At 40.6% G+C, this 18,604-nt stretch overlaps 1 protein-coding gene across 5 annotated transcripts in view; it reads left to right on the forward strand.

Moving 5' to 3' along the window:
• CHD8 (chromodomain helicase DNA binding protein 8) overlaps positions 1–18,604 on the forward strand; it is a 122,906-nt gene that overhangs the window by 27,600 nt on the left and 76,702 nt on the right. For all 5 annotated transcript variants that reach the window (XM_075828962.1, XM_075828959.1, XM_075828958.1 and 2 more), the window contains exon 3: positions 16,417–16,770. In XM_075828962.1, the coding sequence (XP_075685077.1) occupies positions 16,417–16,770 (354 nt within the window). The remainder of the gene's footprint in view (positions 1–16,416; positions 16,771–18,604) is intronic.

Consider the following 18,604-nt stretch of genomic DNA (forward strand, 5'->3'; position numbering starts at 1 on the left):
TTCACGAAACTACACCCCTTGAGGAATCCATCTAGGGGTGTAGTGAGCATTTTGACCCCACAGGTGTTTCATAGATTTTATTAGAATTGGGCAGTGAAAATAAAAAAAATCCTTTTTCTTCAATAAGACGTAGTTTTAGCTGAAAATGTTTCATATTCTCAACAAATAAATGAAAAAAAGCTCCCCAACACTTGTAAAGCAACTTCTCCTGTGTACGGCAATACCACATATGTGGTCATAAACTGCTGTTTGGGCACAGAGTAGGGCTCAGAAGGGAAAGAGCGCCATTTGGCTTTTGGAGTACAGATTTTGCTGGATTGGTTTCTGGTCGCTATGTCGCATTTGCAAAGTCCCTGTGGGACTAAAACAGTGGATCCCCCCCAGAAGTGACCCCATTTTGGAAACTACACCCGTCAAAGTATTCACCTAGGGGTGTAGTGAGCATATTAACCCCACAGGTGATTGGCAGAAATTGGTGTGCACGCGATGTTGCAGAGTGAAAAGGGTTTTTCAATAGATATGCCAATATGTGGCGCCCAGCTTGTGCCACTGGAGACACACACCCCAAAAATTGTTAAAAGGGTTCTCCCGGGTATGGCGATGCCATATATGTGGAAGTAAACTGCTGTTTGGGCAAACTGTAGGGTTCAGAAGGGAGGTAGAGCCATTTGGCTTTTGGAGCGTGGATTTTGCTTGTAGTAGTTTTGTTTTGAGTCTTACTGGTGTTTCCGTTTATAATGTGGGGGTACATGTAAGACGGGCGGAGTATATAAGGGGCATAGTCAGGTGGTATAGTGGGGTAAAAAAAAAACAATAAAATAATCCATAGATGTGTGTTATGCTGTGACTTTCTGCACAGGCCGGTGTCGCACTAATAAATGGTCTTTACTTAGTCCCCTTTTGGACCACACTCTGGACCTTTTCAGTTTGGGGGATTTTGCAGGAAAGTGTTGTCCTGGTATAATACGGGCGCCCTCACTTCCAGCAGATATGTTTGGGCCCTCCCCTTCCAGGTTCCCTAATTTTAGGGGCCTTGATAATTCGCCACTTGAAACAGAAGAAACGTTCCCCTCGGGCCGGCACAACTGCATATTTTTATTTCCTGGCTTATTGGTGCCTTGACTAATTTTATTTTTTCATAGACGTAGTGGTATGAGGGCTGTTTTTTTTTTGTGTGTGACGAGCTGTAGTTTTTATTTGTACTATTTTGGGGCACATGCGACTTTTTGATCACTTGTTATCCTTTTTTTTTGGGAGGCAACGTGACCAAAAAACAGCAATTCTGGCATATTTTTTTAGTTCTTTTTATACAGCGTTCACCACGCATTATAAATTACATGTTCACGTTATTCTGCGTGTCAGTCCGATTCTGGCGATACCAAATTTATAGCACTTTTTATGTTTTACAACTTTTTGCACAATAAAATTACTTTTGTAAAGATAATGGATTTTTTCTGTCGCCAAGTTGTGAGAGCCAGAACGGTTTTAAATTTTTCGTCGACGGAGCTGTATGAGGGCTTGTTTTTAGCGAGACGAGTTATAGTTTTTATAGGTACCATTTTTAGGTACATGCGACTTTTTGATCACTTTTTATTTCAATTTTTGGAAGACAAAGTGACGAAAAAATAGCAATTATGTCAGTATTTTTTAGTTTTTTTTTTACGGCGTTCACTGCGCTGGATAAATAACATAATATTTTATAGTTCAGGTCGTTACGGTCGCAGCGATACCAAACATGTATGGCTTTATTATTTTTTTCAATAATAAATGACTTGATAAGGGAAAAAGGGCGATTGTGTTTTGTGTTATTATTTAAAACTTTTATTGTATTTTTTACAACTTTTATTTTTACATTTTTTACACTTTTTTTTACACTTTTCTTTAGTCCCACTAGGGGACTTGAAGGTCCAACTGTTTTATTGATGTTCTAATACATTGCACTACCTATGTAGTGCAATGTATTAGAACTGTCAGTTGTTCACTGACAGCAAGCCGATCAGGCTCCGCCTCCGGGCGGGGCCTAATCGGCTAACGTAATGGCAGATAGGAAGCCATTGTTAGGCATCCTGTTGCCATAGTAGCAGTCGCCAGCCTTGCCATCGCGTGGCAAGGCTGCCGATTGCATACAAACCACTTTGATGCAGCGATTGCATTGAATCGCTGCATTGAAGGGGTTAATGCCAGGAATCGGAGCTAGCTCCGGTTCCTGGCGATAGATCGGGGTGTCCGCTGTAACATACAGCGGACACCCACTGCTGATGACGCCGGCTCAGCTTCTGAACCGGAAGCTGAGCGGGCGCCATCTTGCCGATGGTACCGGAAGCCTCCTGGGCCCCGCCGACGACGGGGCATAGGAGGATTCCGTTACTGGCGGACCGGGAGGTAAGTATTACCCCTCCGATCGCATTTGCAGCCACCGGCAACCCAGCGATCACGTTGCTTTGTCGCCGGTGGCTATAAACTCCTCACATGCTGCGATCTCTATTGAACGCAGCATGTGAGGGGTTAATCGGTCGGATCGGAGGCTAGCTCCGGTCCTGGCCGATACCTCAGGGTGCCAGCTGTAACATACAGCTGTCACCCGGCGGTGATGTCGCTGGCTCAGCTCCTGAGCCAGCTTCATCTCCATCACGTACAGTTACGTGGAGATGCGGGAAAAGGCCATCTCCCATCACGTAACTGTACGTGAAAATGCGGGAAGGGGTTAATATACTTTGTTTCAATTCTTCATTATATCCAAGATCTCTGCCTGTTTTCTGTGATTGGAAACGTTTTTAAATCTAGTGGCTGAAAACCTGTATATACCTGATACTTCTAAGGGTATGTGCACACACAAACTCAAAAACGTCTGAAAACAGCTCCTGATTTTCAGACGTTTTTTTTTAAAGTGTAGCTAAACTTGGGCCAAAAAAAAAAAATATTTAAACTGCTGTTATGTCCCTCTGTGACTTCATTACTCCTAGCAATTTTTTTCCCTTCAAAGTACCTTTTTTGCAGCTTTTTTTCTTGTGAAACCGTCCACATCAATTTTCTCACTCCCTGATTCTGGCCAGTTGATAGGGGCGTGTCTTACTGTGTGTGTCTTTCTGTGTGTGATGTTAGGAGCTGTCTATCTGCAGTAATGTAGTAATTGTTCACTGCAGTAATGTTAGTGTTTGTGTATGTGGCTGCACATAGCGATATAACGATATCACTAGTGCAGTGTAAATGAATGGAGAGAAGTGTATGACGCTGATTGATCAGCGTCATACACTCCTCTGTACAACGCCCACTTGGTCTAACGTAAAAACACGCCCACTTGGGCATTAAGAAACTCATTAGCATAAAATTAAAAATCGCTCAAAGTGGTAAAAATAGATTGTTTTTCTAAATAAAAAGCATTACTGTCACCTACATTATAGCGCCGATCTCCTTATGTAGGAGATAGGGCACTTATAATGTGGTGACAGAGACTCTTTAATCAAAAGGATGAAGAGAAGGGCCAATATGTGTGCCTTCTAATGTCTATTGAGGTCGCCAGTCCCACGCTTGTTTACAGTGCTAGTAGGCACCTCTTCTCCATTTAGTAACTGGAATCGTGTGACTTTATGAAATCCTAGCAGTAGTGATATTCTAACCATGTATTGCACACAGCACCCACGCTAGTAGGCCTCCTATTCCGTTTACCTGCCTGCATGTATCCCCCATATACTATCTATATCTATTTCTATACGGACAGCCGCACTTCAAATAGATGTACGGTAAAGATTGGTGCCAGCGATAGACCCCTTAATCTGGGTCCAAGTCACAAGAAACATGAAGTCGCCTCACTCTAGATAGTTGAAACGTTGCGTCATGGATGAATAAATCACTGCTTTATTGAAACGTTCTAGAGTGCTGCGAGTTTTGTTTTATCGCTCACTATGATCCCACTATGACTGGGCATTTGAGCTGCCAGGAGGCTGAGGGCCCGCTCTGCCAATGTCCTTCGTCTCCCACTGTGTGCCCCTATCTTTGCCCTTCAGGTCTATCTTGCCGACATCCTTCCACTGCAGTGGCAGCTTTCCTGAGGACACACGCTTCACACAATCCTCAGCCCCAGCTCATCCCCATTTGTTGTTCTTATTTATTTTAAAACTCCTTAACCCTTTCAGCCATTTTTTTGGATTTTTCATTTTTTCCTCCCTACCTTTAAAAAGCTATAACTTTTTTTTTTTTTTTTTTTTTTATTCTTCTGTCATTCTAGCCATATGAGGGCTTGTTTATTGCCGGACGAGTTGTAGTTTTTAACGGTACCAATTGTTGTACCGTATAATGTATTGGGAAACCGGGAAAAAATTATATGTGGAATAGGAAAATAACAGTGATTCCTCAAACTTTTGAGGGATTTCAGTTTTAAGGCGTTCACTGCGCGGTAAAAACGGTACGTTAACTTTATTCTACCGGTCAATACGCTTACGGCAATACCAAACCTATATAGTGTTTTGTTTTTTGTTTTACTATTTTTACAATTAAGAAACTGATTGTTAAAAAATAAAAAAAATGGTGTATTGTCGCCACATTTCTGAGAGCCATACCGTTTTTTTGTTTTTTCATCGATTTGAGTGGTATGTGGGTTTATTTTTTGCAGGGCAAGCTGTAGTTTCTATTGGTACCATTTTGGGCTACATGAGTTTTCTGCGAGATATGAAGTGACCAAAAAACAGCGTTTTTTTTTTGTTTTTTTTTTGGGGGGGTGTTTATATTTTTATTATTTTACAGCATTTACCGTGCGCATTAAATAACGATATAGTGTAATAGTTCGGACTTTCACGGACGCAGCGATACCAATTTTGTAGGCTTTTTTTTATTTTATATCTTTTACATTGTCAGAGGAAAAATGTAAAAAGGTTATTCTTTTTAACTTTTAAAAAAGATATATATTATGTATTTATTTTTGTCAGCGATCGCTGTTCCGGCCTGTCATTCCCGGGCGTCCGCTAGAAAACACAGCTGACACACGCTGAATACGGAGCGGGCTCAGCGGGTGAGCCTGCTCCGAACATTACCTCACCCACCACGACTCAATAGTACGTCGTGGCGCGGGAACAGGTCAATGACTAGGCGTATTTTGAAATTTTTGACGAAGCACTGTTTGTGTTGTTTTTCACCATCGCATTTCTAAGTCATAACTTTTTATGTCAACATAGTTGATGTATAAGGGCTTGTTTTGTTTTTTTGCTGGACAAGTTGTATTTTTCAATTGCGCTATTTTTGGCTGCACATAGTATATTGATTAACTTTTATTAACAATTTTTTGGGAGGGAATTGAAAAGAAACCGCAATTTCAGGATAGTTTTTCACATTACATTTTAAGCCGTTCACTATGCGGCATAAATAACAACATGTTCCCTTTATTCTATGGGTGGGTAAGATTAGTAAACATGTATAGATTTTTTTATGTTTTACTACTACTTTTTTTTTTTTTTTTTTTGATACATGGGACTTGATTTAACCCTTTCACGACCAATGACTAAAATTAACGTCATGGTCGGCTGCTAGTTCCCGCACCATGACGTTCATTTTCGCCAGTATTTCAAACTGTATTTCAAACTGTCACTCTGTTGTGACTGATGTGACAGTTTTAGGCACTGTCCTAAACAGCTGTCACATCAGTCTTGCCGGTCAGCGGACCATCGCCGCTGCTTTCGGCAATTAACCCCTTAAGTGCGGCAATGGATTGCCGTCGCCGCATTTAAGTGGTTTGAAGCACATCAGCAGCCCCCACGAAGTGATCGTGGGGGCTACCGATGCTTGTCGTGGCAATCGGAGGTTAGACAATGACCTCCGTGTTGCCATGTACGGAAGCCTCGGAGGAACAGCCTCTGGCCGGTCCTCCGAGGCTTCCTGTCAGAGTGACAGTTACGTGTGTAGTGTAATGTACTCTAGCAGTGATCAAAGCTGCAAGTCTCAATGTCCCCTAGTGGGACAAGTAAAGAAAGTAAAAATAAGTAATAAATGTTTTTTTAAAAAAAAGTGTAAAAATTAGTTTAGAAGTTCTATAAACACAAAATGCTTTTTTTCCCTATATTAAGACTTTTATTATAGAAAAAAATGAACACGTTAAAAAAAGTACACATATTTTGTATCACCGCGTTCGTAACGACCCCAACTATAAAACTGTAATGTTGTTTTTTCCCGCACGATGAACACCCCAAAAAAAATCAAAAGACTACGATAGAATTGCAATTTTTTTGGTCACCACCGCTCCCCAAATAAAGAATAAAAAGTGATCAAAAAGTCGCCTGTACCCGAAAATAGTACCAATAAAAACTTCTATCCGTCCCGCAAAAAACAAGCCCTTACACAGCTTTTTTGACTAAAAAATAAAAAAAATTATGGCTCTCAGAATATGGTGACACAGAATTTTTTTTTTTTTTTTTAATTCAAATAGTTTGGATTTAAATTTTTTCAGACAAATAAAACATTACAACATGGTGTTAATGCAAGTCTGTCTTGTTAAAAGAAAATGACAATTCGCAAAGAGTTCAGAATATATACTTGTGTAACATACAGTAAAGCAATATTGAATATTGTAATGCTATAAGTCCACTACAACACGACCCATACATACATGGACTCGCCGCATCATAATGAACCCTTTGGCCTCGTAAACCCCTTCAAACATCTGTGCTGACAGAGCATAGCATAGTACACCAACAGCAGCAGTAACAGTAACAATTTTTTTTTTTTAATATAAATACGTGATTTTATTGTGCAAACGCAAAAAAAAAAAGGACCAAACCTATATACATTTGGTATCGCCGTAATCGTACCAACTCGCAGAATAAAGTAAAAATGTCATTTATAGCGTACGGTGAACGCCTTGCAAAAAAATGTGAATAAAAAGTGATCAAAAAAAAATCGCATGTATCCCAAAATGGTACCAATGAAAACTACAGATTGTCCCGCAACAAATAAGCCCTCACACAGCTCCGGTGGAGAAAAAATAAAAACGTTCTGGCTTTCAGAATATGACGATGAAAATGTGCAGAGTGTCCAAAAGCAGATAAGATCGGGCGCCATTTATCAGTGCGACACTGGCAACACATCTGTGAATTATTTATTTATTTACCGCATTATTATACCCTCTTATTATGCCCTGATGTACTCCGCACAGATTACATATACCCTGATGTCCTCCGCACAGCTTACATATGCCCCCACATTATAAACTGAAATACCAGCAAAACCCCTAACAAAATTATAACCAAGCAAAATCTGCGCTTCAAAAGCAAAATGGCGCTCCCTCCCTTCTGAGCCCTGCAGCGTGCCCAAGCAGCCGTTTGCGCCCACATATATGGCATCGCCAAACCCGAGAGAACCCGCTTAACGTTTTATGAGGTAATTGTCTTCTGTGGCACAAACTGGGCACAATATATTATGCACTAAAATGGCATATCAGTGGAAAATTGCAATTTTCACTTTGAACCATCCGCTTTGCATTAACCCCTTTGCGCACTATGACTTAATTGCCCGTCATGGTGCGGCGGTTGATGTATGGAGCCGGCTCACATGCTGAGCCCGCTCCATACGCTGCGGGTGTCTGCTGTGTATTACAGCTGACACCCGGGACTAACGGACAGGTACAGCGATCGCTCTGTTACAGAAGCCTGTAAGAATAACAATATACTGCAATACATTAGTAGTGAGAATTTTTTTTTTTTTATAGTTAAACACCTTTTTCCCATTTTTATTCTAAAGTAATGTAAAGAAAATGAACAAAATTGGTATCGCTACGTCCGTAAAAGTCCGAACTATTACAATATACCATTATTTAATTTGCACAGTGAACACCTTAAAAAAATGGAATAATTGAAACCGCCAAAATCGCAGTTTTTTTTTTTTTGTCACCTTAGATCTAAAAAAAAAATGTAATACAACTTTTTCATCACTTTTTATGTACCAAAAAATGGTACCAATAAAAACTGCAGCTCCTCCCGCAAGAAATAAGCCCTCACACCGCTCTGTTGATGGAAAAATAAAAAAGTTATGGCTCTTGGAAAGCGGAGAGTGAAAATCTAAAATAAGAAAGCAAAAAATTGATCAGTCCTGAAAGGGTTAATTCATTTGTAATGAAAAAAACGTATGACGACATGTGGGGTATTTCCGTACTCGGGAGAAATTGCTTTATAAAAGATGTTTTTTTTTTTTTTTTCCTCCTTTATCCCTTGTGAAAATGCAACATTTTAGTGGGAAAAATGTTTATATTAATTTTCGCGCCCTAATTCTAATAAACTCTGCAAAAGACGCGTGCGGTCTAAATGCTCACTATACCCCTAGAAAAATTCCTTGAAGGTTTTTCCAAAATGGGGTCACTTTTGGTGGGTTTCCACTGTTTTGGTCCCTCCAGTGCATTGCAAAGGCGACATGGCACCGAAAACCATTCCAGCAAAATCAGAAATCCAAATGGCGCTCCTTCCCTTCTGAGCCCTGCTGTGGGTCCAAACAGCAGTTTATTACCACATATAGGGTATTGTCGTAATCGGGAGACATTGCTTTACAAATGTTGGGGTGCATTTTCTTCGTTATTCCTTGTAAATATTAAAAATGTCTATGTTGCTTCAGAAAAAAAGTACATTTTAATTTTTACAGACTAATTCCAATGTATTTAGCGAAAAACCTGTGTGGTCAAAATACTTACTATACACCTAAATAATTACGTTATGGGGTCTAGTTTTCTAAATGGGGTAGTTTTATGGGGAGTTTCTATCGTTCTGGCAGCTCAATGCCTCTCCAAATGTACAGTGGGCCCTAAAACATTTTCAAGCAAAATGAGTCCTGAAAGCCTCCGGGTGCTCCCTTCCTTTTGGGCCCTGCCGTGTGTCCAGGCAAGGGGTCTAGTTTTCTAAATGGGGTCATTTGTGGGGGTTTCCATCACTCTGAGACCTATGAGCCCCTGAAAACCTGGCTTGGTGCAGGAAAACAAAATGTACTTCAAAATTAATAAAATTCTTATTCAATTTGTAAGTCCTCTAAATTGCTGAAAATGTATTTTATTTTTCAAAAGTGCTGCCAAAATAGAGTATAGAGATGGAAATATATATTTAATTAAAAAAATTGTACAGTATATGTACATATGTGACATATTGCAGTTAAAAATAGGGAAAAATTTTAATTTTTACAAAATTTCTTCAATTTTTCTATTTTTTAATTTCCGCAAATTGTATCAGTCTACTTTTACCACTAAAATAAAGTACAACATGTGACGAAAAAAACAATGTCAGAATTAATTGGGTATTCAAAACTTTCACAGAGTTATTATTCAGACATACCAGATTTGACAAATCTGGCTTGGTCATTAAGGTACAAACAGGCCCGGTCACTAAGGGGTTAAAGAGGCTCTGTTACCACATAATAATTGCCCTATCTTGTACATAATATGATCGGCGCTGTAATGTAGATTACAGCAGTGGTTTTTTATTTCGAAAAACGATCATTTTTTATGGAGTTTCTCAATGGTCAATTTTGCAAATCTGACGTGTTCCTTTATGTGGTAATAACTCCAGAATGCTTTTGCCTATCCAAGCGATTCTGAGATTGTTTTCTCGTGACATATTGTACTTTATGATATTGAAAAAATGTGGTCGTTAAATTCAATACTTATTTGTAAAAAAAACACCAAAATTTAGTGAAAATTTGCAAAAATCTGCATTTTTCTAAATTGTAATGTATCTGCTTGTAAAACAGATCGTAATAACACACAATATAGTCACTAGTTAACATTTCCCATATGTCTACTTTGTTTGCATCGTTTTTTGAACATCCTTTTATTTTTCTATGACATCACAAGGCTTAGAACTTTATCTGCAATTTCTCGCATTTTCAAGAAAATTTCAAAAGGCTATTTTTTCAGGGACCAGTTCGGTTCTGAGGTGGTTTTGAGGGCCTTATGTACTAGATAGACCCCATAAATCACCCCATTTTAAAAACTGCACCCCTCAAAGTATTCAAAACAGCATTCAGAAATTATTTTAACCCTTTAGGCATTTCACAGGAAATAACGCAAAGTAGAGGTGAAATTTACAAGTTTCAATTTTTTTTTTTTACTAAATTCATTTGTAATACGGTTTTTTCTGTAACACAGAAGGTTTTACGAGAGAAACACAACTCAATACTTATTGCCCAGATTCTGCAGTTTTTATAAATATTACACATGTGGCCCTAGTGTCCTAATGGACTGAAACACAGGCCTCAGAAGCAAAGGAGCACCTAGTGGATTTTGGGGCCTCTATTTTATTAGAATATATTTTAGGCACCATGTCAGGTTTGAAGAGGTCTTGTGGTGCCAAAACCATGTAAACCCCCAAAAATGACACCATTTTGGAAACTACACCCCTTAAGGAATTTTTCAAGAGGTATAGTTAGCATTTTTAGCCCACAGGTTTTTTGCTAAATATATTGGAACTGGTCTGTGAAAAAGAAAATGTACTTTTTTTTTTCTGAAAAAACATACGATGTTTTCGTTTTGACAAGGAATAAAGGAGAAAAAGCACCCCAACATTTGTAAAGCAATGTCTCCCGATTACAGCAATGCCCCATATGTGGTAATAAACTGCTGTTTGGACCCACGGCAGGGCTCATAAGGGAACGAGGGCCATTTGGATTTTGGAGCGCAGATTTTGCTGGAAATGTTTTTCGGTGCCATGTCGTGTTTGCAAAGCCCTGGAGGGACCATAACAGTGGAAACTCTCCAAAAGTGACCCCATTTTGGAAACTACACCCCTCAATGAATCTTTCTAGGGGTATAGTTAGCATTTTGACCCTACACGGTTTTTGCTAAATTTATGGGAATTATGCAGTGAAATTGAAAATCAAAATTTTTTCTTATAAAATGTAGTTTTAGCTCAGATTTTTTTCATTTTTAAAATAGATAAAGGAGAAAAAATACCCCAATATTTGTAAAGCAAACTCTTCTGAGCACAGCAATACCCCATATGTGGTAATAAACTGCTGTTTGGACACATGGCGGAAGTTAGATAGGAAGGAGCGCCATTTGACTTTTGGAGCTCAAGTTTTGCTGGAATGGTTTGCGGTCACATTTGCAAAGCCACTGAGGGGCCAAAATAGTACAAACCCGGCAAAAGTGACCCCATTTGGGAAACTATACCCCTCGTGGAATTTATCTAGCGGTTTAGTGAGCATTTTGACCCCACAGTTTTTTTGCTGAATTATTGGAATTATGCAGTGAAAATGAAAATCTACATTCTTTCCACTAAAATGTTGAATTTTTTTCATTTTCACAAGGAATAAAGGAGAAAATGCGCCCCAACAATTGTAAAGCAATTTCTCCCGATTTTGGTTGATTGTTTTTTGGGCGCCATGTCGCATTTGCAGAGCCCCTGAGGTACCCGTACAGTAGAAACCCCTGAGAAGTGTCTCCATTTTGGAAACTATACCCCTCAGGGTAATCATCTAGGGGTGTACTTTTTTTTAATCCCTTTTGTATTTAATTTTTTTTTGGCAAGCAAGGTGACCAAAAACCTGCAATTCTGATGTTTTTTTTTTTGTTTTTTTTTACGGCGTTCGCCATTTGCTATGAATGACAATTTTACTTTATTCTGCGGGTCGGCACGATTACGGCGATACCAGATGTATATAGTTTCTCTTATGCTTTGCAGCGTCTGCACGATAAAATCACTTTTGTTTCAAATTTGTTTTTTGTGTCACCATATTCTGAGAGCCATAACTTTTTTTTATTTTTCCGTCAAAAAAAACTGTGGGAGGGCTTATTTTTTGCGGGACGGCCTTCAGTTTTTAATGGTATAATTTTGGGGTAGATGCAACTTTTAGATCCCTTTTTTTATTCTGTTTTGCGAGGGGTAGTGACTAACAAACAGCGATTCTGGAAAAGTTTTTTATGTAATATTTTTACGGTGTTCACCGTACGGGTAAAATAGCGTGATATTTTTATCATTTGGGTCGTTACGGACGCGGGGATACCACATATGTGTACTTTCTTAATGTTTTTTGGGTTTTTCCTTTAATAAGTTTTTATTATAGGAAAAAAGGCTGTGTTCGTGTTTTTTAACACGAAACATATTTTTTTTTAAAACTTTTTTACAACATTTTTATTAACTTGTTTTAACTTTTTTTGTGTCCCACTAGGGAACTTGAAGGCATGAAGCCCTGATCGCTTTTCTAATACACTGCCCTACCTACATAGTGCAGTGTATTAGAGCTGTCAGCTTTTCACTGACAGCAAGCCTATTAGGCTTCGCCGCCCGGCGGGGCCTAATAGGCTTCCCTACTAGGAAGCGATTGTTAGGCTACGGTTGCCATAGCAACCATCGGATCACCCGCATGTGCCGATGGTTGTCATTAGCAACCATAGGGTGTGATCTAATCACTTAGATGCAGCGATAGCTTCATCTAAGGGGTTAATCGGCCGGATCGGAGCCTAGCTCCGGTCCTGGCAGTTAGAGCACGATGTCAGCTGTGACAAACAGCTGACGCCCGTGGCAACCAACGTGGTTGCCGACAGGCTACAAGACACTTCGATGCATCGATCGCGTTGATCGATGCATCTAAGGAGTTAATCGGCCGGATCGGAGACTAGCTCCGGTCCTGGCCGTTGCAGAAGTGTGGCGGACAGCTGATAAGCAGCGGTGATAGCGCTGGCTCAGCTTCTGAGCCAGCGCCATCACATACACTACGTCATGGAGCTGTGATTGGTCAGTCTGCTTTGACTGACCAATCACAGTGATCGCCGGCAGGAGACTGCTGTGATTGGTCCCCTGCTGTCTTACTGTGCCGTCAACTGTCCTAAACAGTTGACGGCACAGTTCTGTCACCTTGTCCTTTGACAGGGTGACCGTTTTTAGCCAGGATGCACCGGTACGTCCCGGTGCCTTAAAGCACTTCAATGCAGGACGTACTAGTGCGGTAAAGGGTTAACTTCTTTTTTTTAATTTGACTGTTTTGGGGTGGGAAATGGGGGAAAAAAAAAAAAAAAGCATTTTGCCTTTTTGTATGCCGTTCCCCTGTGTTAACTTCATTGTTCGAATTGTTGCGATTGCAGTGATACTAAATATATACAGGTCCTTCTCAATGAATTAGAATATCATCCAAAAAGTTATTACAGTAATTCAATTTAAAAAGTGAAACTTATATATTCTATAGATTCATTACACACAGAGTGATCTATTTCCAGCATTTTTTTCTTTTAATGTTGATGATTATGGCGAACAGTTAATGAAAACTCAATGTTTAGTCTCTCAGAAAATGCGAATATTGGGTAAAAGTTGAAGATTGTAGACTCATGGTGTCACACTCTAATCAGCTAATCAACACAAAACACCTGCAAAGGTTTCCTAAGCTCCTCTCCACAACGCCCACTTGGTCAATAGTAAAACACGCCCAGTTGTCCATTGAGAAACTCATTAGCATAAATCTAAAATCGCTAATAAAGTGGTGAAAATAGATAGTTTTTTTAAATAAAAAGCATTACTGTCACCTACATTATAGCGCCCATCTCCTTATGTATGAGACAGGGCACTTATAATGTGGTGAGCCTCTTTAAACTTTGATTTTCTCACTTGCAGTTTCAATTAAGGAAGTGTCTTTAACTGGTTGCCGACACAGGACGAGTATGCTCGTCCTGAGCAGCGAGCACTTCGCGCATTAGGACGAGCATACTCGTCCTGTGTGACAGCCGTCTGTGCCGTCTCTGTGTGTGCGATCGAGAGCGGGGCAACGGCTGTAATACACAGCCACGGCCCCGCTCTGACAGCGGAGAGAAGAGAAACATCTTCTCTCCGCTGTTAACCCTTTGAACGCCGCGATGACAGCTGATCGCGGCGTTCAAAGAGGGGGGACTGCACATTGATCGCGTCACAGAAGATAACTGTGACGCGATCAAAGCCCACAACTCGTATGGCCAGACAGCCCAGGGTCCAGTGAAGGACCCCAGGGCTGTCTGAACATATTTCCTGTTGTTAGGGCATACTGAGGTATGCCCTAACAACTGCCTGTGTACGATCAGTAACAGGCTAATGTACTGGCATATAGATCTATGCCAGTACATTACAGTTACAAAATAAAAATCAAAATGATAAATCCCTTTATGGGATTAAAAAAAAAAGTTAAATGAATGTAAAAAAAAAATAATGGTAAATAAATAAATAAAAAGTAAATAAAATACACAGAAACACACATTTTTTATAATAAATAAACTTTTTAAAATATAAGTCCCAAAACATGAAATAATATAGACATATTTGGTATCGCCACGACCGTAACAACCTGTACAACAAATGTATAACATTATTTATGATGATCGGTGTATGGTGTAAAAAAAAATATATTAAAACTGCTGCGCAACTGCTTTTTTTCTGCATTTTAATCTAATTAAAAATTTATAGAAATTAAACGATAATGTATTTGTACCAAAAAATGGTACCTACATAAAGTACAACTCGTCCCGCAAAAAACAAAGTCTCATACAACTACGTCGTACAAAAAATAAAAGCGTTATGAGCGTCGGGATGCAAAGAGGGAAATTTAAAAAAAATTGCTCTGTCCTCAAGGCTAAAATTGGCCGTGTCCTTAAGGGGTTAAAAAAAAAAAGTTCTCCTTTGAAACGCACCGCATGGTGGCGTGCTGGTGCAAAATCCAGTTCTTTACTGCTTACTGTATTGCAACTTACCCAGGAGGCAAGAGCTAGTGATATGACACTTTTGTTTTATGTCAGCTGTCACTTGTTTCAACCTTGCTGTCATGTTTCAGTAAAGCTGGCCATACACGTGAGATAGCGGTCCGTCGAATGCTCGTTTGGCCGACCGCTATCCCTCCCAACTCCGCCGTTGCCAGACACCTCTGGCAACGTCTTATCTCCTGGGAGGGAAGCAAAAAATTAGGATTGAGGAAATCCAACATACCTGACCCTTCTTTCTCCGTGCAGTGGAGACTGTCCCTATACAGTGTAGTTGGCGACCAATCCCAATGAAATCGATGGACGTTATTCAAATGTAAATGGCGGGATTAATTCTATGGTTCTATTTGTATACCGGATCTGCTGCCAATAGCTAGGGAGCCCATATACAGGGGACCCAAGCTGCTGGTGGTTGGGGAACACTACCTTTAAAAATAATATGCCGTACTATACCAAATAGCTGAATTGTTTAATTGTGGAAGTTAATACGTTGAAGCGTGGGATATCCTATTTCTGGTAAGCATACAATGTTCTTCCTTCAGTCCTGTGCCTTTTGGTCATATATATTTTCAGTCTGTTTTTTTTGTATATGTGCAGCATCGGGAGGAGACCTAATAACTGCCTGAAGCGTACCTCCAATTCCACTGACCTTCTATAGAAAAACTATTCTAGATCAGGAGTGTGCACAATAATGGTTTTTCTAAATAACTTGTATTAGGCTATGTTCACACGGAGTATTTTGGGGGAGGAATATCTGCCTCAAAATTCCGTTTGGAACTTTGAGGCAGATATTCCTCTCCCTGCACACCGATTTTCGTGGCGATTATCGCGCCGTTTTTCGCCCGCGGCCATTGAGCGCTGCGGGCATAAAACAGCGAGAAATACGCTTTCTCCTGCCTCCCATTGAAGTCAATGGGAGGTCCGAGGCGGAAGCGCCCGAAGATAGGGCATGTCGCTTCTTTTTCCCGCGAGGCAGTTTTACTGCTCGCGGGAAAAAGACGCCGACGCCTCCCATTGATATCAATGGGAGGCGTTTTCGGGCCGTTTTTGCCGAGTTTTGCGACGCGGTGTCCGCGTCAAAAAACTCGGCAAAATACCCCGTGTGAACATAGCCTAAGCGTTTCTGCTTCTTACTACAGAACGGACTGTCTACATTCCATGCTGCAGTAGGAGAGCGCGTCCCGCTTGTCTCCATAGCTCCCGTATGCAGAACGGCCGCCAGCGCTGTATGATCACATTCTACAGCGCTGGTGGTGGTTCTGCATATGGGAGCTATGGAGACAAGCAGGATGATCTCTCTCCTCCTGCAGAGTTATGAGCAGCCGGCAGCACGGACCGTGTAGGCGTACAATCGCTAATACAAGTTCTTTAGAAAAATGATTATTATGCACACTCCTTCACTATGATAGGTTTTCTATGTAATGTCAGTGAAACTGGAGGTACGCTTTAAAAGCTCTTCCTTTACGAGCAGCAGGATCTCAAGCCGCGATATCGGCTTCTGTCTTTCTCCTCTGTATCCTGTAGACACCTGTCTGTTGTGTATTGGGAAAATAAGCTCCCTAAATGACTAGGCGAGGGAAATTGAAATTTCCTAGTAACTTTGGATTGCGGTTGTTTGCTCTAAAGCGTGACTTCACGTTAACCAGATTTAGACCATGTGTCCTGTTGGTGCTTCTTCATTGTTTTTATTATTTTTGTTCTTTTTGCTCAATTGAATTTACCTGTATGCATTTCTGTTTATTCAGGGCGATTCTAAACGCATCACGCTGGTGCTTCAGCAACCCACTCAGACGGCTTCTGGAGTAACGCAGGGCCAACGTCATGTGGTACTCAGTGGTCTTCCAGGAAAACTTGTCCTTCAAGGAAACCAGCTGGCTGCTCTGACCCAGGCCAAGACTACCCAAGGCCAACCAGCCAAAGTGGTCACTATTCAGTTGCAGGTGCAGCAGCCTGGCGTAGCTGGACAAATGCCACAGAAGTTTCAGATTGTCCAGCAGACATCAGGTGGTCTGACTCTTGCACCTGCAGGACAACATGTTCTAAGTCCGCAAGGAGCTCAGAGGATTTCAGTACCTCTCAAGGTCCTCTTACAAGCACAGGTCAGTGAAAAAGCGCTTTCAGCCATAAATAAAGCTTATTTCAGATAAAACAATTCGCACATGATGATGATGATTATTATTTCATTAGATCCATGCTTATGTGCTGCAGAACTAAAAACGGCCTAAAATAAGCGTGCAGAAACCACATTATGTAGTGGGCATTCGTACTGTTCAGTCAGGGGTGGTCAATTTCTGGTAGCCAACACACCTACAAATTTTTGTTATTGGTGTCTATTTCTTTAGTTTGTTGTCTGTCGAGGACTACCAATGTTTAACCCCTTAATGACCGCCGATACGTCTTTTTACGGCGGTCATTAGTGGGCTTTATTCTAGAGCGCTGCTATTCTACGTCGCTGCTGTAGAATAAAGTAAACAGAGCAGGGAGCCGTGAAATCTCCCTGCTCTCAGCTGCCAGAGGCAGCTGAGGGCTGGGGGCGTCCCTGCTCTGCCGGGTGAGATCGATATTAGTATCGATCTCACCCGTTTAACCCTTCAGATGCGGTGCACAATAGCGAGCACCGCATCTGAATGGTTTTGGAGAGAGGGAGGGAGCTCCCTCTCATCTCACTGACACCCGGCGATAAAATCGCCGAGTGTCTGTGTCTTCTATGGCAGCCGGGGGTCTAATAAAGACTCCCAGGTCTGCCTGGAGCGAATGCCTGCTAGATCATGCCGCAGGCATGACCTAGCAGATGCCTGTCCGTTTTAAACGGACAGGCAGTAATACACTGCAATACAAAAGTATTGCAGTGTATTATAATAGAGATCAGAGGATAGTGAAGTCCCCTAGTGGGACTAGTAAAAAAGTAAAAAAAGTTTATTAAAGTTAATTTTAAAAAAAAGTGAAAAAAAAAAAAAATGAAAAACCCAGCTTTTCCCCTTACAAACTGCTTTACTATTAAAAAAAACTACAATAAAGCAAAAAAGTTGCACATATTTGGTATCGCCGCGTCCGTAACGACCCCGACTATAAAGTTGTTACATTATTTAACCCGCGCTGTGAACGCCGTAAAAAATAAAATAAAAAACAATGGAAAAATTGCTTTTTTCTGTTAATCCTGACTTTAAAAAAATGTGATAAAAAGTGATCAAAAAGTCGCATCTACTCTCAAATGGTACCAATAAAAACTGCAAGTCGTCCCGCAAAAAACAAGACCATATACAGCTATGCCGACGCAAAAATAAAAAAGTTACAGCTCTTTGAATGTGACAATGTAAAAAATGGCTTGGACATTAGGGCCCAGAATGCAAGCAGGGGGAAGGGGTTAATTTGGGCCATTTAATAATAATAATAATAATAATAATAAAAAATAAAAAAAAAGGGTCAAAGAAAGACTTATGTATTTCTTTGATTTTTCTTAAAGGGTTATTCTCAACTCAGACATTTATGGCATATCCACAGCTGAGCAACGCTTGCTCGGCTGTTTCTGTAACTCCCACAGAACATAATCCGCTCCACTAGTCCCCCGACTGGAATATGTGGCCACCATACCAGTGAAACGGGTGTCTGATGACCCCCTTTGTCGATATAGGTGCAGGTCTCAGAATGGGGACCTGCATTTATCAGACACATACGGCAAATCCTGCCAGTATGCCATAAATGTCTGCGTTGGGAATAACCCTTTCAGACTACGGCATTTTGTCTGCTCTTGAGTTCTGTATAATACCAAGATGACCAATATGAATACTACCCACCTGACACTGACATAGATATCACTATTTTGCACGATCCTTGTGCGGGAGGAGAAGTACAGACAGACAAACATGCAGAAAAAGCCAATTGTTATGTGCGACTGCATGTAGTACTTGTTGCCCAAGTGCCTTAGATAATCAC

The sequence above is a fragment of the Rhinoderma darwinii genome, chromosome 1 (genome assembly GCF_050947455.1).
Source record: "Rhinoderma darwinii isolate aRhiDar2 chromosome 1, aRhiDar2.hap1, whole genome shotgun sequence".
In the NCBI taxonomy this organism is placed as follows: Eukaryota; Metazoa; Chordata; class Amphibia; order Anura; family Rhinodermatidae; genus Rhinoderma; species Rhinoderma darwinii.